This window comes from Balaenoptera musculus, chromosome 20, assembly GCF_009873245.2.
Source record: "Balaenoptera musculus isolate JJ_BM4_2016_0621 chromosome 20, mBalMus1.pri.v3, whole genome shotgun sequence".
Classification (NCBI taxonomy): domain Eukaryota; kingdom Metazoa; phylum Chordata; class Mammalia; order Artiodactyla; family Balaenopteridae; genus Balaenoptera; species Balaenoptera musculus.
Genome location: NC_045804.1, coordinates 25,093,061 through 25,115,393, shown reverse-complemented (window position 1 = coordinate 25,115,393; position 22,333 = coordinate 25,093,061). Strand labels below are relative to the sequence as shown.

The 22,333-nt window shown below is 57.2% G+C and overlaps 1 protein-coding gene across 1 annotated transcript; it reads left to right on the top strand.

The window, feature by feature from the left end:
• Positions 1 to 1,144: 1,144 nt before the first annotated feature.
• Positions 1,145 to 20,241, top strand: NGFR (nerve growth factor receptor). The gene is made up of 6 exons (XM_036835436.1): positions 1,145 to 1,324; positions 8,426 to 8,567; positions 11,745 to 12,104; positions 15,696 to 15,948; positions 17,164 to 17,324; positions 17,993 to 20,241. The coding sequence occupies exons 1-6, from the start codon at positions 1,259 to 1,261 to the stop codon at positions 18,292 to 18,294; spliced, it is 1,284 nt and encodes a 427-aa protein (XP_036691331.1). The 5' UTR covers positions 1,145 to 1,258; the 3' UTR covers positions 18,295 to 20,241.
• The last annotated feature ends 2,092 nt before the right edge of the window (positions 20,242 to 22,333 follow it).

The following is a 22,333-nucleotide window of genomic DNA, read 5'->3' as shown; positions in this document are numbered from 1 at the left end:
GACCTGCCAAGATTTCTAGGGCATTGGTGAGTGTGGTCCTGGGGATGCCTACATAGTACATGGACAGGTACATGAATGTGAGTCCATCCAACCAATTTTACATTTATTCCCTTCTACAGACCTTTATTGAACACCTACTGTGTACCACGCATTCAGATAAGAAACCATAGTCCCTGCCTGCAGGGAGCTCATCAGCTAATGGAAACACAATCTAGTGAAGGCAAATTGTTGAGGATACATCTGTGTGTGCATATCAGTGTGTGTGTGTTCATGAATGTGTGTGTGCACTGTGTGAGAGACTATACATGTGAGGGCTTGCGAGGAGGTGACTGCACACATACACATGTATGTGTGAATGTGTAGGTGAGTACATAGGTCTGAATGTTATGAGCACATGGGCGATGAGTGTGCATACGTGGAGGTGCACAGGCAGGTGTAGAACGCACAGGTCCACAGGACTGCGTGAGGATGGTGTGGGCATAGGTGAATGCATAAGCACATATATATGTGAGCTTGGGAGTGTGTATTCCTTTTTGTGTGTGTGCACACCTGCGACCCCTTCAAACCCACCTTTTGAGAATTCAAATGATGTCGGGATGGTCTCCACCTTGAACGTCCCCGCTGCGTGCGGTCAGGGTCAGGCCACCTACTACCCCTCCCCTCCCCTTCCCCTAGGCCTCTGCAGAGAGAGAACCCCCCACTGGGGCAGAGGGAGGGGTGGGGTATAGACCAGGAGATGAAAGGCGGGCGGGCAGTGGGCATTATTGCTGATAAAGGCTGGGTAGGGAGCAGGGCACCGGGGAAGAAGCTGAAGCCGGAGGCAGGGGAAGATGGGCAAGAGAGTGAACCGTGCGAGGGGCCGCAGCCCGAGGGAGCCGCAGTGGGGACGACTCGAGCCCACAGCATTAGGGACGGACGCGCAATAGCGCGGGCCGGGCGCCGGGTAGCGGGGCGGGGTGGGGGATAGGCTTTGAGGGCCGGGACGAGCGGGCGCGTTTCCCCGTACGCTCTCCCTTCCCTCCTCTCCCCTCCCGGAGACTGCGGGGAGGGCGGGCGCGGTTCCGGGGGGTGGGCGGGCTGGGCGGGGAGGAGGCGGGGCCGACGCCCTGGCTTCTCCCAGCACCTCCCGCTAGCAGGCAGAGGGAGTCGAGCCTCCGCCAGGTCTGGGGACCGGGTGCTGGAGCGCAGCGCAGCGCAGCCGTGTCTGTCCGCGGAGAGGGCTGAACGGGAAGCCGAGCGCTGCCGCGGGAGGCGGGCGATGGGGGCAGGTGCCGCCGGCTGCGCCATGGACGGGCCGCGCCTGCTGCTGCTGCTGCTCCTGGGGGTGAGTGCTAGCCGGAGGGGAGCCCGCTCCCTTTCCCGGGACCGGAACCCCAAGGAGTTCAGGTTTCCCCGAGGGAAAAGAGAAAAGAGCGTTGGGATCCCAGATGCTGGGGGGTGGATGGCGGGAGAGGATCTCCGATGCCAGTATCCACGGAGGAGCGCCTGAGGTTCTCAGAACGAAGAGGCGACCCTGAGATTCAGGGTGGAGATGCGGACAAGAGGGGCGCACCTATGCGGGTCCTCATGTACCATGGGGGGTGTGTGCGGAGGAGCTGGGAGGGGTCTCTCAGGAGGGAGTCGTGGGGCTCTCGGATGCCTGGGTTCTTCGGAAGAGGGCGTTTGAATGCTGGGATCTCGAGGCGACTTTCCCCCTGAGCATCTTGATTTCTGGAGGGTCGTGGGACGGAACCCAGGCTAAAGAAGCAGGAGGAATGGGACGGGAACTAGAGAAGTGAGGAGAGAGTGTGGTTGGGGTGGGGAACTGGGGACGAGGGGATGGAACAATGTGAGAGGAGGATGGAGGGCCTGGAGGCAAAGGGGACCGGGCATCGGACAATGAGGACCGGCCAGACAATGGGGGGGAGAGGCGTGGGAGGGGGAGGTTCGTGGAGGGGGGCTCTGTTGAAGAGAGAGAAGTGGGTTAGGGACGGCAGAAAAGGGACGACGGCGAGGGAGGTAGAGAGATGGAAGCAAAATGAAGGGACGGAGAAGGGAGAGCGGACCCTAAAGTGGTCGGGCCCCGCCTGTCCGCCAAGAGACAGTGGGACGAGGAGAGCAGAAGCACAGCCGCTTCCCGCGCGTGTCGCGCGCTCTTTCTCGCGGCCTCGCGGGGTCGGGGAATTGCGGCTTGGGGTCCGAGGCTGGGAAGGGAGTGCCCACTTCGCCGGGGCGAACCCGCTTCCCGGGTTCCCCCGCGACTGGTGGGCTCCTCCTACGCACTTATTCTCGCGGTTTGAAGCAGAGCCGCTGACCGGATGGGACGGAGCGGGCGTCGTCCGACGGGTTCTTGCCGCCGCCACTTCTCGGGGTGCAGAGAGGCGGGACGCGCAAAACGGGGACGGTCCCGGCAGCGCGCAGCCGGGGGTAGCGCAGCCGAAGGCGGCCCGCAGGGGGCGCTGCGGCGCGAGGGCTGAACCATCGCAGCTCCCCGCGCGACTGGGGCTGCGCGCCGCACCCGCCACCCAGACCCCCAGTTAAGCGGCCCGAGCGCCGCGCTGATGGTTGGCTCCGTGTCCGCGCCCAGGCGGGTCGGGATTCCGCCCGCGCCCCGCCCAGCTTTCGATGAAGGACGCCGGGCACCGAACAAGACGGAGGCGCTCAGACGCCTCGGATTCTGTCTCGGCAAAGGACTGTGGGTCCTCGTAAGCATCGAAGTCTGCCCGGTAGTTCTGACAAGACATTCAGGAGATGTGACCCGTTGTGTGGCCATGAAGGGAGTGCCCTGGAAGGTTTGGCGGTGGAGGAGGTGTCCTCATTCTCCCTGCCATCTTCATCTCTCATCTGAACATTGCGCCACCAAATCCCCATTACAGACAAGGAGACTGAGGCTCTGAGAGATTAAACCAATTGGTCAAGATCCCACAAGCGAGTTGAGACAGAATCCTAACTAGATTGCCCCTCACCTGATTCCCAGCTCGGTACTCCCCGTACCTCTTAAGGGGCAGCCCGCCGTTCCAGCTCGGGATAAGAGCTGCGTGTCTCGGCGGCGGGAGGGCGTGACACCAGCCCCAGAGTCAGGCCGGCGGAATATGGGGGCTGGGATGGGCAGAGACCCCTTCCGGGCGCTAGCCCCGTCCCCGAAACTCAGCCTGGTTTCCCTGAGATGGCAGTACCTGTGGCTTCGGAGATTTGGGAGTGACTGCGGGCGCGTTTGCTGACTAACGCCGCGGGTTAGAGATGCATCTCGGCTGGGGCGGGGTGGGGCAGGGAGGGGGGACTGGGGCGGCCAGTTGTGAGGATCCTGGAGGGGCGAGGGCATGGGCTCCGGATCTGGGCTGGAGAGTGTCCCCCGAATAGAGAAAAGGCGAGGAAGGAGGGGATCTGGGGGTGGAGGGCCTGGGGGCTCGGGAAGGTGGACCCGGCGCAGAATCTGTCGCCTGCAGCCCCTGCGGCTCTCGCCTCCGCCTTGCCGCGGGGCTGCTGTCTATGGGCTGGCGCTGCGCACCGCAGCGGTCCGAGTTCCTTCCTGGGCCGCGGCGAGAGTGCTGAAACCAGAGCGCGTCCCGGCGGGTCGGCTGGCGGGCCACGCCGGTAATGGAGGCACTTTGTCATTCAGACGTCTGTAACCGGAGCCGCCGGGCTGGCTAATGCGCCTAATAGGGATGCAGCGAGGGCAGCAAATGCGAGGGCGGGAGCGGCCGGGTGGGGGAGGCGACTCCGGGAGGGAAGGGGTCCCCGCCCCGCTGTACCAGCCTGGTCCCGTTCCCGCGCCTAGATTCTTCCCTGGGAGTGCAGGGTGGGGAAGTGGGAATAATAAAACTGGTTGAGTGCCTACCGTGTGCCACGCACTGCCCTGGGTAATTTCTCTTGTGTTATTTAATCGGTATAATGTCCCAGCAGAGTAAATCTAGTTATTCCCATTTGACAGTTGAGGGAGCTGAATCTCCCATACCTTCAGGCACGAAACCAGGCTCCCCCAGCTACTATGTGGTGGCGCCCTTGTTGGAACCCAAGATGCTTGGCTTGGAGTTTACTCTTTCCTCCTTATGCCAGGCATACCCCCGCCCAACCTTCCAGATCACAGAAGGACACGTGGCCTTGAACCACCACTAGACCTGGAAGTTAGATCGTGTCCTATGCCCCTGGCACCACAAATTTATAACTGAGCCCCTTCACCCCCCCACTCAGACCCCTGCCCTCTTTCAAAGTCTTCGTGCAGCATCCTCCTCAGTAATTAGCTCTTGTCTCCGACCCCAAATCCACCCTATCTAAAGGAGTGGGGGGCATGTGCCAGTGCCTCCCCAGGGCTTGCATTGGTCTCAAAAGACCCTTTGCATATTTGAAAACTCACCAACCCCATGATGGTGGCCAATGGCTTCACTCACCTAAGGAACCTTTTGCTGAAGCTGTTGTGAATGGATAGGACTCATCACACTGAAGCCTTCGTGTAGTTTCAAATTCTTTCAACTATTTTGGTGTATTTTCTGTTTTGTCCAGTTTTTAAAAATTAATTATTAAAAGTCAATTCAGGGCTTCCCTGGTGGCGCAGTGGTTAAGAATCTGCCTGCCAATGCAGGAGATATGGGTTCGAGCCCTGGTCCGTGAAGATCCCACATGCCGCGGAGCAACTAAGCCCGTGCGCCACAACTACTGTCTGCGCTCTAGAGCCCGCGAGCCACAACTACTGAGCCCACGTGCCACAACTACTGAAGCCCGTGTGACTAGAGCCCATGCTCTGCAACAAGAGAAGCCACAGCAATAAGCCCGCACGCCACAACGAAGAGTAGCCCCCACTCGCCACAACTAGAGAAAAGCCTGCGTGCAGCAATGAAGACCCAATGCAGCCAAAAATAAATTAAATAAATAAATAAATAAATAAATAAATTTTTTTTTTTTAAAAAGTCAATTAACCGAAGGATATTTCCACCTTAGTTTCTAGAAAGCCTGGACATGGCACCAAAAAAAAAAAAATTGCAAACATTCTAAAAAATGGAATAAGTGTAATAAGTATAAATTTCAAGCAAATGTGCCTATCATTTTGGTAAATTGATCATTTTGGAGCAATGAGCCTGAATCCTAGTCATCCCTCCCTGCTTCCCAAGATTTCCTGGCCTTGGACCAATAGAGGGTGTGGCCAGGTTGGTGCATCAGGCCACTTAGCAGAATGACCTCTGTGGGCCTCAGTTTCCACATCTGTCAGAGAGGGGATGAATCCCCTCAAGCAATCCCTCAAGCCTTTCCTCCTCAGCTTCTGGAGCAGTTGTTTGGGGTGATCTTTCCTCTCCCTCATGGGACTTTGACTCCTCTCAGGAGTCAGGGACCATGTCTCACAGGAAACTCTTAGTTTAGTGCTCAGTAAGTAGTTGCATTAGTTAGCAGTTCTCCATCCTCCTTTGGTCCCCATACCCTCTTCAGACTCTTCTTGGTGGGTAAGTCTCTCTTCATTTCTATCCTGCCCCCTACTCTGAGATGGTTTCCCCTGTTTGGGGATGGCTCAACTCTCCTCTCCCACTATCTACCCCCCAGGCTCAACAGCTCATTCTCCCTAAGACAAGACACTTCTTTGATAACCAACATTTATTGAAATCCAACTATGCATCAGACAGCTTTGCATAAATTATTTCTTTTAATTTTCACAGAAACCTGGACAGTAGGTATCACCAACCCAACGTTTTAGGTGGGAAAACTGAGGCTTAGAGAGATTGAGAATTTACCCAAAGTAGCATATTACTAAGTAGCAGATCTGGAATGTTTTGAAATAGAAAACAAAACAAGCACAGGAAACACATGGTTACTAATTATGTGGCCTGGACTCCAAGTGCAAGACTTCGGAGAAGAGAGAGGACCACGGGCTGCAGCAGGGAGAGCAGGCTTTGAGAAGAGGGGCTTGCGCGAGGCTCCCACTCTGCCCACAACTGCCACGGTCAGATTGCCTCAGTTATCTGGAGCCCAGGTCTCTACTGACCTCAACTAACTGGAACACAGCCAAAAGCCACAGAAGACCTTGGAAAAGAGAAAAGAGGGGTCCCAAAGTGAATAAACACCTTACTCATTTATTTAATGCCTCCAGCAACTCTCTGAGGCAGGTACTGTCATGGTTACCTAATGATGAAGAAACAGAGGCACAGAGAAATTCAAAACCTGTCCCAGGTCACCCAGCTCTAAGCTATGAACCAGGATTCAGAGCGATGAAGGCGGCTGAGGAGGAAGGCAGACTTCTTACTCTGAGAATGGCCCCCCTCCTGGTTCCGATCCTACTTACACTCACTTTATACACCTTCCTCCCAGGGCTAGTTACATACTTTCTAAAATTCAATTAGACCTAATAAATAAGACTGGGGAGGGGCTGCTCAGGTCACACTGGCAGCAGCAAGAACTGAAAACTGATACCTTGACAGGAAGGGAGGAGGCAGAAAAACTACAAGAAAAGCTGACGGGAGAACTCAAAGAGACAAAAGTGTGGTAATTTGGGATAAAGAACACAGGGCTTCGCTGCATTGCATCCCAGAATACTCACTGATGTAAATATTGAGTCCCTGAGTCATGGGGAAACCGTAAAGGTATGTTCCAGAGACAGAGGAAGGTGCAGCCCCCATGGTTAAAGTGAAAAACATTAGGTGAGAAGAACAGCAAAGCCATGACTTTCCAGAAACTCAGGTATCCAGAAAGTCAGGCCCTGGGGTTCTAGCTAATTGAGGCCATATTGTATTATGTTCTTAAATTCTATAAATATATATGTTGGGTCCCTAATATGTGCCAAGTACCGTCTCAGGCACTGAGGTGACCACAGTCCCTGCCTCCAGGGACCTGAGAGTCCAGTGGGGGACTCTGTAGAGTGTCAGACCAGACAAGAAGAGTGAACAGGGGGGACATGTGACAGGGCAGCTCTGCCTGATCTGTCAGATCAGGGAGGGGCTGGGCCACAGGACCACTTCCCTGATGAAGTGACATTTAAGCAGAGCCCTGAAGGATGAAAAGAAATCTGAACAGACCTTTCTGGAACCTTGCTCACCTCCTGGGGGAAAGCCTGTATCTGGGACTACCCCCTGCCCCTAGGCTTCTGGTCTGCAGATGTTCCCAGCACTTGTGTTCCTGCCACCTGGGAGGAGATGGTGGCAACACCCAAGGTTCCCCTCCTTTGCTGCCTGCACCCTCCCCACCGTTTTCTTGAGGACCATAGGCTGCCTCCTAGACTGATCAAACCTGTCCATCCCCCTGCCTCCACCAAACCCTAGTGAGACCTCAGGATATCTGAAAGGACTGAAGGGAAAGGAGTGTTTTGGGCCATGATCTGGCCAACATGGAAGCAGAGGAATGCCCAAAATGACCTTTACAGCTTCTCTCTAGTCCCATGATCCAAGAGCCCATACTTCTCTGAGCATCAAATGGGAGCTACACGGTCTGGAGCCAGGGAAACAGGCTTTGGAGTTTTATTAGACATTAAGATTTTTTTTTAAAGGAACAGAAATATAAAGCAATCTGCCAGCTGCCCCTCCCTCTAGGGAATCTGGTGCTAAATCATTCCATCCATGAGCAAAGATGCCTCGGCGGCAGGAATCTGACTCTCCTTTCCCCTGTTTCCAGTGCTGTTCCCACTGGCTGCATGGGGGGCAGGGAGAGGGGAGGGCTGGTGGCTGGAAATCAAACCCTGGGGGAGCAGGGTTGCTGGGTGGTGACAGCAGCCACTTTCTCATTATTGGTAACAGGCCTACTTTTCTCCTGTCTTGGCGCCAGACTCTTGATGACTGGCTGGTCATTTGCTTTGGCCCTGAGCTGTCTCCATCTCTATCGGTCTAGAGAGATGAAGACTCAGAGCGGGAAAGCAGAGAAGGTCAGAACTCCCAGAGCAGAACCAGGATTTGAACCCAAGGTCCCACCCCTCTGCTTCTGTTCTGGGACACCTCCCATTTGATACTTAATATGTGGAATGGTAGAATTAAGGGCGGGGAGTAGAGCCCTGCTAGACTTTGATAGAAAAAGACTCCCCTCTGGGTAGACGCATCCCTGGAGGTGTGCAGCTTAGCAAGTGGCATTTGGGCTAGATTTCAGCTTCTAGTTGCCCCCTTGGCTGGGAGCCCTGTGCGAGCTGCAACCTGCCTGCTGGTTCCTGACTGCCGCCCAAAGGTCCTCTGCTGGGCCTCAGGTTGCCTTCCCCACATGGTGTATCCTTGGGATTCCAGGAGTTACTGTAACCCCAAGATGAACTTTGCAGAAGGTCAGCATCCGAAGTTCTGATCTCACACCCCTAGCAGCCTGCCCAGACGTGCTGTCCCCCACTGCCTTTCTTCCCCATCAGCTTTCAAGTGCCAAATGCCTCCCTGGTGAGCTCATCCCAGCCCAGGTGGTTCCAATAGAAGGCTTTAGGAGTGGGTGTTTGCTCCCTCGGAGTCTACCCTGTCCCCTTTCTCTTGCCAGTCTGACCTTCTGATCCTCCTCCACCCAGGTGTCCCTTGGAGACGCCAAGGAGGTGTGCCCCACGGGCCTGTACACCCACAGCGGTGAGTGCTGCAAAGCCTGCAACCTGGGCGAGGGCGTGGCCCAGCCTTGCGGAGCCAACCAGACCGTGTGTGAGCCCTGCCTGGACAGTGAGTATAGGGTGTCCGGCGGGAGGAGGGGAGCGGGACGGAAGGGAGGGCAAGGGGGCTGGAGGGCATGCCCAGTAGAGGCCTTACAAGTGCTCTGCGCCCTGGCAGGGACTCCTGCCCACAACCGTATGGGTGCCAGAAGTGGGTCTGACCCAGCATAGGAGGCAGAGAGGGGAAGCTCAGAATGGATGAGGGAAGTATGCAGAGGGAGGAGGGGGACCTGCTGGGGGATCCCCAGGCTGTGCCCCTTCCCAGCCCCCAAGTAGAGAGGCCTGGTAGAAGAGTGTGGCCAGGAGGGAGGAGTAGCTGATGCTAAGACCAGCTAAAAATACCATCTGCACTGCAAAACCAATGGCTGCCACTTACCCTTGGTGCGTTTGTGGGGAGGGGAGGAGGATCAAATCCTAGCTGCCCTGCAGACTGACCTTGGGGGATCCTGGGAGGGTGTGGCTAACCCTCTCCCCCCGCCCCCACAGGCCAACTGTTCTCCAGCTCTGACGGAGGAAGCAGAGCTTTCCCCAGGCAGCAGGGATGGGGGTTGGAGCAGTACAGGGATATCCTTACTGGGGGGTGATGTCGGGTGCGAGAGGGGGGAGGGGCGCTGTGGCCCTTCCTACCTGGGATTTCCTTGGGGAGGGGAGAGAACCCCATCTTCCAGAGGTGCTGGTTGAGGGAGACAGAAAGATGGGCCCAGAAACAGATCCTGCCTTCTACCTGGCACTCAATGCCCACCTGGAGGGCCAGTGGGAATTCTACCCAGATTGTTCTTTAATCATGTTGGGGACAAGGCTACAGGAACTGGGAACTCTGAACACCCCCGCCAGCCTGTCTTACCTTTGAATGCCTCGCCGCCACCACCGCTACCTCGAGGCACCTCACTGCACACAGCCTATCTGTCCTTCAGGCAGCCCCAACTCCTTGGTGTCCCAAACACACTGTTTTCCTATTTCTGTACTAGTGGATCCTGTAACTCCATCCCCCAGCAGAGGGATGCTAGGTAGGGAGGCTGGACATCCCATAATGCCTTTGCTACCTTGCCATCTGGCCACCTCCCTGGTCCTGGCCTAGCAGGGTTTCTTTCCATCCCAGGGCAGGGTTGGCCAACCATCAGCTACCCTGGAACCTCCCACGTTTGCCTCTCTTATTTCCTAGACTCCGCCCAGGGCCTCTTCTCTTTGGACCCTAAGTCTCCCAGGATGGGACCACAGTCCCTTCTGTCAAAACAAGCGGTGGGATAGAAGAGGCTGAGAGAGGGCATCTCCGGGGAAGGGGAGGGGAGACAGGAGCAGAGACCAGCTCTGAATGCTCCCTCCCACTTCCACCCTCTGCTCCCCTCCCTTTCCCCCCTTCCTCCTCACCCCCCTCCCCACACCCCAGCTGTGTTAACAGGCTGCCTTTACAAGTCCTCTTTATGGGATGGAGACCCCAGTGGACTTTCCCTCTATCCTCAAAACGTTTCCACAAGGAAACCCATTAAGCTCCTGACTTCATTCTCTGCCCAAAAAAGACCACATTTTTCCCACCCCCTAAAACCCTCTCCCAGGAGTTTGCTGCTAATTTTCTGTAATTTCCCATGGGCAGGGCCCTCCCCTTCCCCTCCTGTGTGACTAGACCCACCCCTGCTGTCACATGCCACCCAGATAGGAGCCTCTGGTATAAATTGGACATCCTGCCTTGGCTCTTTCTGTTTGGAAGTCCTTTCTGATGTCTGACTAATATCCCTACTACTGAAGTTCATTGAATGTATCATTGCCCACCCCAGGGGGCCCAACCTTTACAGGATCCCTGCTGTGTGTCAAGTGCTACTGAGGAATTTCACTTATTCCTCATCACAACCCTGTGAGTGGAGACATTATTCCCTGTTTTACAGAGAAAGAAAAAAGCTCAGAGAGGTTAAGTAAAACACCCAGAGTCACACAGCTAATAAAGTGACGGAAGCAGGTTTTGAATCCAGATCTGCCTGATGCCTAGGAAGAGAAACACAGGAGTCCCTCTGCCAGAACTGACTTGAAACTGAAGTCTTCCTCCAGGCCCATCTCTGTCATTTCTTCTCTCCCCCCCAACTGCTGCCCCTTTTACTTCTCTGCTTTTTCCTTCTTTGCTTCTGCAGTTCCAACCCCAACCTCCAAGATAATGACCCTGTGCTCCATCTTGTCTCTTGATGGTGTTAAAGTTAAGATAGGACCCCCACAGCAAGCCTCGATTTCCCTCCATTGGGATCCCAATCTCTCTACCTCTGTTTCCACATTCTGAGCAACCCTCCCTCCCCAGTTCTCAGGTTCTAAATCTGTGCTCTTCCTGCCGTTGGAGCAAGGATACATCCTCTTGGATTCAGTTTGGCATGGAGTTCTCCACCCTGGGCTGGAAGGGGTGAAGAAGATCTGGCTCTGTGCCTTCCCCACTCTTTGCACAAGGCGGAGAGGACCCTGGAATCCCTCCCCTTATTCTGGAGCTCACATCCGTTAATTAAGAGAGCATGAATCAAGAGTGAGCTTGGAAATCTTCCCTTCATGTCCTTTGAAAGAGCAGAGGACTATATATGCAAGTCCTCCCTTCCTTCTAGCTTCAATCCCTCCTGCAGTACCTTTCTTGCCAGGAGTCCCATCCCTGCCCTCTAGAGCCAAGCCCTTCAGCAGCTGGGGTAGCGCCATGGGTGGGAAGTTCTGTTGTCTAACCCTAGTCACTCCCATTCAGGCCACACCTGAGCCCCAACCTGTGCAGAGAGGAATGGAAGGGCAGCTGAGGTGGGAGCCTGCCTGGTGAAGGCCGGCTCTGCCCGGGCTGGGTTCACAGCTTAACTCTGGCCTGCGGGGAGGGCTGGGTGGGAACCACGCTCAGATTATTCCTTAATCATGCTGGGAACTCTCTAAGAGAATCTGTCAAAAAATTTACCGGCCCCAGCTGGGTTACCCCCTGAAACCTCAGGGCCAAAGCTTCCGGGGCCTGGAGCACCGGGCTCCTGGCCCCCTTCCTCCTTCCCAGTCGGGTGCCACCAGCTTTCACACACCGGGATCCGGGCCCGGAGGGAAAAGCGGGGGAGTCAGTGAGGGGGCGAGGTAGAACGAGGGTGTCCCGGGATGGGGCGGGAAGACCTCCAAGCCCCTGCGTCCCAAGTGCCCCCAGGGCAAGCGGCTAGACTCGGGGCGCGGCTCCCCCTGCACGTCCGTCTGTCCTCAGGCGTGACCTTCTCGGACGTGGTGAGCGCCACGGAGCCGTGTAAGCCGTGCACCGAGTGCGTGGGGCTGCAGAGCATGTCGGCGCCCTGCGTGGAGGCCGACGACGCCGTGTGCCGCTGCGCCTACGGCTACTACCAGGACGAGACGACGGGCCGCTGCGAGGCGTGCCGCGTGTGCGAGGCGGGCTCGGGGCTCGTGTTCTCGTGCCAGGACAAGCAGAACACCGTGTGCGAGGAGTGCCCCGACGGCACGTACTCCGACGAGGCCAACCACGTGGACCCGTGCCTGCCCTGCACGGTGTGTGAGGACACTGAGCGCCAGCTGCGCGAGTGCACGCGCTGGGCCGACGCCGAGTGCGAGGGTGAGCAGCGCCGGGGCTGCGGGAGGCGGGGCGGGGGGCGCCCCGGGGTCCGCAAGGGTCTGCCGTGGCCTGCGGGGCCAGCGGACACCCTCGCGATCCTTCCCACCAGTGGACCCTATCCACTATTTACCCTTTTGGGCTGTTTGTTTAGCCATCCTCCTCCTCCTAGGCCACACTCATTTTCCAGGGCTTTGTTCATCTGTAGCTGCCGGCTGGGAATTGGATGGGTGGCAGATGAGCGGCACGAAGGTGGCCTCCGTGTCCAGAGCACAGATAGGACATGTTTGATCCTTGAGGCAGACTCTCTGCACTGGAGAAAGGGGTCTGAGGACCCTCAGGAGTTGGGACCTTTTGGCTCTGAGGCCCATAGTGGTTTACGGCTCTGGGACCTGGGATGGAGTCTGCCCTGTCACTTACTATCTGAGCGATGTCAAGGAGGTCACTTCAGTTTCTGGACCTCAGTTTCCTCGCTGCACGTGGTTTCCACGGTTGCTGTGGGTTTGGGAAGGGGGCTGGCTCACTTCAACGTGTGGGGGAGGGGTCAGCAGTCACTGGTACAGTTTAGTCAAGGACGAAGTTAGACCCAGGGAACACTGAGGAGCTCGTGCGGACAGGGGCTTTGGGACAGAGAAAGAAGGGGAACAGCAAGCCTGGGGCTTGGGAGTCCGAGGATGAGGCAGGTGCACCTGGAGGGCCCTCAGCTTCCTGGGTGGATGGGAGCTGGGTGTGCCCACCTTAGCCAGAAGGGGCAGTTCCTGGGCTGGGAGGAGGAAGCAATGTGGCAGCCAGGGCAGAACCGTTTTGGTCCCTGGTTGGTGACATCCATCTTGGGGGAGAGATTGACAATGCCTTTACTTTCTATCACCCGTTCAGCTGCTTCCCCGTGGGGCCTAACCCTCAGGGTGCTCTCACTCTGAGCAGGCAATGCAGTGCCTCCTTCAGGAGCCCTAAGTTGGACGGGACAGAGACAGCCTTTGCCCCAGTCTGATGAGGGAGACGCAGTCCCAGCGCTTAGTTCCCAAGAGATCCCCCCATTCTGGTGGGGGCAGCACAGCCTCTGCCTTCAATCAGCCCCCAGTTGGATGGGAGAGGTAGATCCCCTGCCGTGGGGAGCCTCCAGCCTGACACACCCATGCCTGCCTTCCACATCCTGTGATCTCTGGCGCAGGGAGCTCAGGGTGCAAAGGGCCGTTAAGCTGGGCTGAGGCCAGGTATGTGTGTGAAGCTTGCTGCACTGGGATGCGGGGTCAGGGTGGAGAAGTGGGGTGCAGAACGTGGTGGCTCCGGTGGCCGTTGCCCTGGGCCAGGAGACAGGCAAGCAGCGTCAGGCGCAGGGCAGAGCAGGGAGGGAGTTTCAGCATCCTGCAGCAGGCAGGTGGGTGGCACGCTGCTGTGGGCAAGTCCGCACCAGCTCGTGGGGGGGACTCAGGGGTGCGGTTAGAGCAAAGAAAGGTGCTGGCTGGGGGAGGGGTGGGCTCTGCCTTTTGGCGTTCACATATTCCTTCCAGATACCACTCTACTTTCCCAGCCACCCTGAAGGGGTGCGTTTATCCCTGCCCCTCTTCCCCTCACCCTCTAGCCTCTGAAGGGGTAAATGTCAGCTCCAGGGCAGAGGGAACATTTCAGGAAATGGAATTTGATTTGTGGTGGCTTGGTTGCCCCCCTCCCCTCCACTGCAGGGTACTTCCTTGCATAAATGCTTCGGGTGTCAACATGGTGACTCACCCACCCTGGGGGCAGAAGCCGCCCCCCTCCCCAAGCAAAAAACATTGGGTTTAGGAGGAGTAACCTGGCCCCTCTTTCCACCCCCAAGTCTGACAGCTCCCATTCTGGAAACGGCTGTCAGGACCTGCCAGGGCTTAGTGTGTTGGAATGCTAGTGGACACAGCCACATCTGGATCTCATCCCCACCCCCAAACACGGGGGGGGGATCGGAGAGATGAGGGGAAAGCACCCTGGAAGGCGCTGTCTTCAGCCTGGGCCGTCTCTCAGCTCTTCCCCGCTGCTCTCAAATCTCTGTGATGCCTGATTTCAGTGACCCTCCACCCAGCCATGCCTTCAGCCTCTGGGTTCGGGTCAGTTGAGCAGAGCTGTACCCTTAGCCTCGGGGCTCAGGCTGCCCCTCCAGCTGGCCCAGTCCCCTAGCCGGGCAAGAGAAGACCCTCCCCGGGCCAGCGCCTTGTCTGGGGCTGCCAGAAGGAGGGCTGTGTCTCCTCCACTCCCTGCCCCACCCCTTCCACACCTTCCTTCCCAGGACTGAGATGGGGGAGGGGTGGGATAGGGCGGCAGATGGCAGCCCCCTCCCAAATGCCAACCAGATGGATTCCAGATTCACATGTGGGGACCTTACTCCTCAGAATATGCTGAAAATGGGGGCCTTTGAAGCATCTTTGCCTTGAGCCAAGGAGGCCTAGGAAACCGGTGGGCAGTTTCAACTCTAACTTGGGTGGTCAAACTGGGAGCTAGGTGAGGCAGAGCTGGGGAGCAAAGTGCCCGCCCTTCACCCCATCAGCATGTCCTGTCTGCTTTCCCTCCCTGCTCCAGGCGTGGGAAGCGAGGAAGGAAGGGGTAGGCAGCTTTGCCCAGACAGGTACCCCCAGGTCGTCCAGAGCCCACAACCCCAGGTACTGCCCCCGGCTGGGTGGTAGAATGGAAAATCCCACCCGCTTGTGCCAGGGGCTGCTGGGTCCCCTGCCAGGGAGGCTGGCAGTGCCCAGCTGGCATGAGAGAACCTAGGCGGGTGGCAGGGCAGTCTCCCTCCCCTGAGGCAGTGGCAGTGCCTGCTCTGTGGGTCCTCTCTCCACCAGCAGTCCTCGACCTTCCCAAGTTGGGTTTGGGCTATCTGACACTGTCGTCTCTGGGTGGCAAGATCAGACGGTGTAGGGGCCACACAGGGCAGGAAGTAGAGGCTAGCCACTATCCACGGACCAGCTAGAGGGAAGCAAGCCAGCTGGGCACCTCCCCACCCTGCCCGAGCCTAGAGCCAGGACACCAGAGACTAGAAAGGAGGCTGGATGCCAATTCTCAGGGGGTGGTGCCGGGGAAGGTACCTCTCCACCAGACCTGATTACCCTCATCCTTCTTTAGGACAGGGGTGACTCACGCCACTGGGGCAACCTGGGGCCAGAGAGATTACATTTCCCTAGCCTGATTCCAGCTGGAGGCGTCCTAGGGCCCACTCTCTTCTTTGTGTGTTTACCTCCATGCTGGGTTTTTGGGTACCCAGGGTAGGCAGAGTAGAATTCTAGGATCACAGTTATACCCAAGATGGAAGGGAACTTAAAGACCATCTCTTTTAATATCCCCATTCATGGGGAAGTTGAAGTCCTGAGAGTTGAAGGGACTGGTCCAGAGTCCCACAGCAAGTCAGTGACAGAGCCGAAGGGGACCCAGGGCTCCTGATTCTTAGGCCCTTGCTCTTCTCCACCATCGTGACATCATACACCCAATCCCAGCCCTCTCTCCTGTGTGTAGCCGCTGGACATACAAGCATCTGGGGCAAGGAGGGGGCTGGGGGAGAAGCTCTGGGGGTCAGAACATAGGAGAGGGGCGGGGGGAGTGGGCCCTCACTCCTGTAGCCCTTTCTCCCAGAGATCCCTGGCCGTTGGATTACACGGGCCACGCCCCCGGAGGGCTCAGACAGCACAGACCCCAGCACCCAGGAGCCTGAGGTACCTCCAGACCAAGACTTCGTAACCAGCACGGTGTCAGATGTGGTGACCACAGTGATGGGCAGCTCCCAGCCTGTGGTGACCCGAGGTACCACCGACAACCTCATCCCTGTCTATTGCTCCATCCTGGCTGCTGTGGTTGTGGGCCTCGTGGCCTACATCGCCTTCAAGAGGTGAGAGGGGGAACGGGAGCCAGGGAGCCAGATCTTCACCCTCACGGAGGGCTTTGCTGCGACCATGACCTGAAAATGCACACACTCTTTTAACTCAACCCCAAACCAAGCTCATCCTCACTTACCATCAGCTTCCCCACTCCAGGGTGTGGCAGGTCAACAGGAGGTAGGGAAGGGGATCGTCCCTGTCCTGTCCTGGTGCCAGCACCTCCCCACCCCCATTCTGCTCCCCCACCTGCCTCCCCACACACAGAGCTTCCTTTACCAACAGCTTGTGTCCTCATTCCCTGAAGCCCGTTACCTGTGTGTATGTGTGCATGTATCTCTTCCTTCCCATGTCACACATGGGACCTGATGGCACCCATATCCAGAAATCCAGGATGTGGATAAGTCCTAGAAAGCGTTTTAAATGTTTAAGTGCATTTTCCATTCTTTAAAAAAAAAAAAATCAAAGTAATAACGTGCTTATTTGGGAAAATGCAAAGAAGACCAATGTCTTGTAAAGCAAAAAGTAGTAAAGCCTCCTTTTATCTCCCCAAATCCTACCCCTCTCCTCCTGGGAATCTGTTTGGAATGGATCCCTTCCAGCCATTTTCTATGCGTTTATAAACACATGTGTGGAAAACCTATACATACACACGCAGGTTTGTTTTTTTTTTAAAGCATCAATGTGATAACACTATACATATTCTACAACTTACTCTTTCACTTAATCTCCCTCGGGAGAGCTTTCTTCAGAACATATAGATAATCTGATTATTTAGAATTGCTCATTCAATAATACAGGTGGATCATGATTTATTTAACTAGTCTCCTATCGATGGACATTTGGTTTGTTTTTCATTTTTTCTTATTGCTTATAACAGCAGAGGGAATCCGTGTACATACCCCTGTACACACGTGGGAGTACTTTAGAAGGGTAGACTGGGAAAAGTGGAGTTCCGGGGAAGGCATTTATTTGTGCACCATTCATCCCACGGACATTTATTGAACACCGGCCGCACACATCAAGCCCTGGGTGCCTCTCTGCCCTCACGGCGATTCCGGTGTGGGCCAGGGGCAGATAGGTAGAGGAAGGACAGCCTCCCGTGCCGTGCGGGGTTACGGACGGGCACCCCCCGGGCCCCTGGCACCCACACGCCAGAGCACAGATACCTTAGCGGCGTGGCCCGTGCGCCCCTCAGCCCTGTGACTGGGGCTGTCCTCTGGTTCCAGGTGGAACAGCTGCAAGCAGAACAAGCAAGGAGCCAACAGCCGGCCCGTGAACCAGACGCCCCCACCCGAGGGAGAAAAACTGCACAGCGACAGCGGCATCTCCGTGGACAGCCAGAGCCTGCATGACCAGCAGTCCCACACACAGACAGCTGCAGGCCAGGGTAAGCAGCGGGGCCGGGCGGCGGGCCGGGGGGGCGAGGCAGGGGGAACAGGGCTGGTTAAGCTTAGGCTATAGGAGGGACTGCAGAGGGGCTGGCTGCGGGCCACTGTGTGGAAGGATGGGAGAGGCCCTTTCCGGTGGGGATGACTTGGGAAATGGAAGCTTTGACAAATCGGAGCATCTAGACTCATCCAGCTAATTGTCCCCCCGGGCTAATCACTCCCCAAAGTGGCTGCAATTAGCCTCCTGCCCAGGACTTCTGGGGAACAAGTAGTTAATTATGTTCCCTAATCGGTGGCCCATAGCCCAGCCCCAGTACACTTGCTGCAGTTGAGTCTGGGACCAGAAGCCCTGTCTCCTCAGCCTTGATTAATTGCTGGGGAGGGGTGGGGGTGGGGTTAGTGGGCAGGGAGGTTAGGTGGTAGGGATGGTTCTGGAGCTATGGGTGAGGAAGGGACGTGAGTCAGCATCCCCCAGGTGCCTCCACAGCCCTGCCCACATCCAGGACTGCATCTTGGGCATCCCTCTGCTTCTAGACCCTCGGGTCCTCCCCAGATCGGGAGGAGAAATGCCTCAGCCCTTCTTGGGTCTTACTCCAGGCCCCCACTCCCACTGTGGGGGAAAGGGTGTCCAGCGGGTAGCGCCTGACTCCCCCTGGGTTCCTGGCAGCCCTCAAGGGTGATGGAGGCCTCTACAGCAGCCTGCCGCTGGCCAAGCGGGAGGAGGTGGAGAAGCTGCTCAGTGGCTCTGCGGGGGACACCTGGCGGCATCTGGCCGGTGAGCTGGGTTACCAGCCTGAGCACATAGACTCCTTCACCCAGGAGGCCTGCCCGGTCCACGCCCTGCTGGCCAGCTGGGCCACCCAGGACAGCGCCACACTTGACACCCTCCTGGCTGCCCTGCGCCGCATCCAGCGAGCCGACATTGTGGAGAGCCTGTGCAGCGAGTCCACGGCCACGTCCCCGGTGTGAGCCGGCCCGGGAGCCCCTGCCCTACCCCCACATTCCGAAGACTGATGCTCCGGCCAACCCCACAGGCCAGCGGCAGAGCTGCGCGCCTCTGGGCAGGGCCTCGGAGCCCGGGCCCCCAAGCCACAGCCCTGTCACTGCTCCCGTGTGGCCCCACTGCTTCCGATCACACTGCCTCTCCAGCGCCAGAAGTGCCCCCGCTGCCTCTCCCACCCTGCCCTGCCCTGTCGCCATCGCAGGCCTCCTGCTTCCTTCTCCCCCCACTTCTAGGGGGGCCAGCCCCTCCCACCTTAGCAGGTTGTCATATATGGAGGGCTGACACCAGGGATGGTGTTGAGGGCGTGACAGGGTCCCAGGGACTCAGAGGGAGAGACTGAGGAACCAGAGCCATGGGCTCTACACTGTGAACTTGGGGAACGAGGGAGCACCTTCATGGCCTAAACCTCCCTCATCCCCCCTCCCCCCTCCCCTCTGGCCTAATATGAAGAGGATCAGAGGTTTGATAGAGCTGGAAGAGGGGGTTGAAATCTAGTCCATCCCCCTCATTTTACGAACAGGAGAGTGAGGCCCAGAGAGAGGCAGTGATTTGCCCAAAGCCACCCAGAAATGGGGAGGCCAAAGATGGGCTGTCCCCCGAAACGAGGGGTGCAGGCCTCAGGTTTGCAGGGAGTGGGGGGCCAGGCGACCCTCTGGGAACTGTCTCGAAGCCAAACCCAGTCTGCTCTTCACCATCTCCAGGCCTGTCCAGCCCCTGTGGAGAGAGGATGCTTCACCCAAGGCCTGGCCCATTGATCCATCCTGACCCCAGTCAGGTTTGGGGTTTGTGGCAAGGGGTGCTGCTTCCCTCTGCCTGTCCCCTCAGGCATGTCAGGGTGGCATCCGTGGTGTGGCTAATCCGTAGGTACCCACCATCCCAGCATAGACCCAGAGCCAGTATAGGCAGCATCTTCCCCTGGAGTCAGCCCTGGGGGACTAAGGAACCCCACCTGCAACACAGAGATTTACAGGCACACACACACACACACAGGATGAGAAATCTTGCTTCTCTCCAAGAGTTCTTCCTCTTGGGCTGTGGCCGGATCCTCCTGGGGCAGCTGCCAGAGAAGCATTGAAGGGAATTGAACTCTGCTCGCTGTCTTCCCTCGCCCCCGGGTTTGGCGGGCCAAGGACGGCTGAGGCTTGAGCTGGCGCCTGCCTTCCAAGGGCCTGCACGTGGAGGAATGCTCCCCCGCCCCACCCCTTCCCTGCAAGCGCGGGTTTGGCTGGGCCCTGGAGGCTGCAATGAAGAAAACTGGACCAGCGTGGGAATGCAGCAAGAAGGAACTGAGTTAGACTGTGGCCCATAGAGGGTCGCTTCCAAGTTTAGAGAACGCTACAAAGGACTGTTTTTTCCCTAGCTTGGTACCAGAAAGGGGCCATGAAGCCCCTCCTGGCCTGTTCTGTTTTGCTTGATGTTGGAATGAGTGCGCCCCCCCCCCCTTCTATTTAGCATGAACGAGCCCTGAGCAGGATGTGCACGGACAGCCACCCCTCCCCAGCCCAGGGGTCTCTCAGCCCTGTGTAAGGCACTGGGAACGTTGTACGTAGACGGCATTTCTTTGACCTGAATCTGTGATGGGAGGAGGAAACTCACCTGCTGGCCCCTCACCTGTGAATGTGGGGAGTGAGACAGAGTCTAAGGTATTTCTTTTCCTCCCCAGCAGTGGGGGAGGGGGTCGGAGAGTGCAAGTATGTTTCAGCATGTGTTTGGTTCTGGGGCCCCTCCTGCCTCCCTTTGGGCTGAGATGGAACCCTTTTGCCCCCTCCCCCCCCCCCAGCTGGGGCTGTGAGCTCCAGACTCCTTGTCACCCTCTCTGTCACCTGCCCCTTGCATCCTGTGTAATCATTTCTTGGGCCCTCCTGAAACCTACACATAAAACATAAATGATGAACATTAAATAGCAAAGAAAGGAAAATCGTGCAGAGATTTTCTGGAAATACACGCGGTTTGAGTTGGTGGGGGGTTATGTGTGTGGGGCAGGGACGCGGGTATAATTTCCAACTCAGTGAGTTCCTGTCCTATTTTCCCCCCCACACACAATGGGGAAGTTTTAACAGAAATCCAGCAAATTCACATGTGTCACCATGGAGTTAATTTAAGTGGGATAGAGAGGGAGTGGGGGCCCTTGCCGCCAGACTTTGGAGAGGGAAAGTAAAAATGGCCATGCAGGAAGCTGGCCAGCTGTGAACTTGACCAGATGTCAGAAGTGAAACTGACCACAGGGGAGCCAGAGGCTTGCTGGGAGGGCCAGGTCACAACCCCACAGCTCGCAGCCACCCACATGGCCTGGGAGGCACACCACCCCCCAGCACACAAGCACACACACAAGGTCTGGCTCCAGATGGCCTGACAGGAGCCTGGCTGGTCCGGCCTGGAGTTGGGCAGGCCCCTCCCTTGTGGCTCTCCCAGGCAGGTCCCAACCCCAGCTCCTACCAGCCTGGCTTTGAGCCCTGCCTGGTCTGGGAGCTGCAGGGTTCGAGGCCCCGGGTCTGTGCCCCTCTCCCAGGCTGGCCTGGCAGCTGGTCCGAGCTGCTCAGCCTCTGCTGGTGGCTTGGCCAGGTCTTCTGATGGGCCTGGCTTGTGGTTGCTAGGGAATGCCATGGGAGGCTTGCTTTCCCAGAAAGAACAGCAAACAAGCCTTCCTGATCTTGGGATCCTGGGAGGGGCCAGTCAGGCCCCAGCCAAGAGTTAGGCACGAGGTGGAGGGAAGCTGTCTTCCATCTCCCACCCCCAGACTGTGAGGGTTGTGAGGAAGGCAGCGGGGAGGGGGCAGTGATTTAGAGTCGGTATAGGAAATGATCCTGGGTCTTGGATAACCCCCAGTGTGATGGGGGAGACAGACTGTCTTGAGGGAGCCTCCCATCTAATGGGGGAGACACAGCCCCAGGCTTGAAGATACCTCTAATCTGATGGGGGAGGCACAATTCCTATCCTAGAAGAGCCCCATTCTCATGGGGGAAATGCCTCTAATTTGGTGGGGGAGAGCCCGATGCTGCCTGTGGGAATAAGGAGACACAAACTCCTGTCTTCCACGATCTTACGTACTTGAGGGGGAGGCAGCAGACAGCCCCTGTATGGTGTGCAGTGCCATGCTAGGGGTGAGTGGGGGCCCCAACCCAGACTCACCCCTACCAGGGGTTAGGGAACGTTTGCCAGTAAAGAGACATTGAAGCTGAGCCCTGCTGAAGTGGAGTCAACAAGCCAGGGGAGGAGAGAGTTCCTGGCAGAACAATCAGCGCAGCAAAGGCCCCTGAAGAGAGAGAACAGAGCCCATGGGGCCTGGGGAGGCTCCTGTGCCTGCAGCCCAGAGAGTGAGTGGGAGGTCAGTGGGGCCAGATGGGGAAGGGCTTACAAAGAGACACATTAAAGCATCTGGACTACATCTTAGAACACTGGGGAGCCACTGAGGGGGATGAAGCAGGGGGTGCCGTAGACAGATTTCCATCTTAGAAAGCACCAGCTCTGGCTGCAGTGTGGAGGGTGAGGGTGGGGCAGGAGAGGTGGGCCAGGAGAAGTCAGAGGTAAAGGATGGGCCACAGGGATGGCAAGAAGAGGGCATTGAGAAAGCTCCTGATAGCCTGCAGGACTGGGTAGGAGATGTGGTGACGGACACTGGCCTCGGGCTTCTGGGGGCAGCGGAGAAGAGAGCCTGAAAGACATCGTACCAGAGATTCGCACCCACCTCCCCCACCGCATTGTGGAGAAACCCCCTCTGCCCTCCTTCAGCCTAACCTCCATCCTTCCTTCTCTAATTCCCCTGCAAGGGCAAAAATGCTTCATCGGCTCCCCATCTTTAATGTGGCCTCGGAGGTGTGTGAGGCCCCTGCCAACCCCTCCAGACTCACTGCCTTGCTCCAGCTGTCCTCTTCCTCACTCTCTGCTCTTCCCCAAACCAGCCCCCTCACAATTCTTCAAGCTTCAAGCCACAGGGCCCTCTAGCCACAGGGCCTTTGCATAGGTTGTCCTTTCTGTAATACTCTTTCCCCTTCTTTCTCAAGTTAC

Excerpts from the sequence above, each read along its gene's own strand:
- NGFR (XM_036835436.1), top strand. The coding sequence starts at position 1,259 with ATGGGGGCAGGTGCCGCCGGCTGCGCCATGGACGGGCCGCGCCTGCTG. Across the intron at positions 1,325-8,425 it reads TGCTGCTGCTGCTCCTGGGG|GTGTCCCTTGGAGACGCCAA; the intron begins GTGAGTGCTAGC and ends TCCTCCACCCAG. Across the intron at positions 8,568-11,744 it reads GTGTGAGCCCTGCCTGGACA|GCGTGACCTTCTCGGACGTG; the intron begins GTGAGTATAGGG and ends GTCTGTCCTCAG.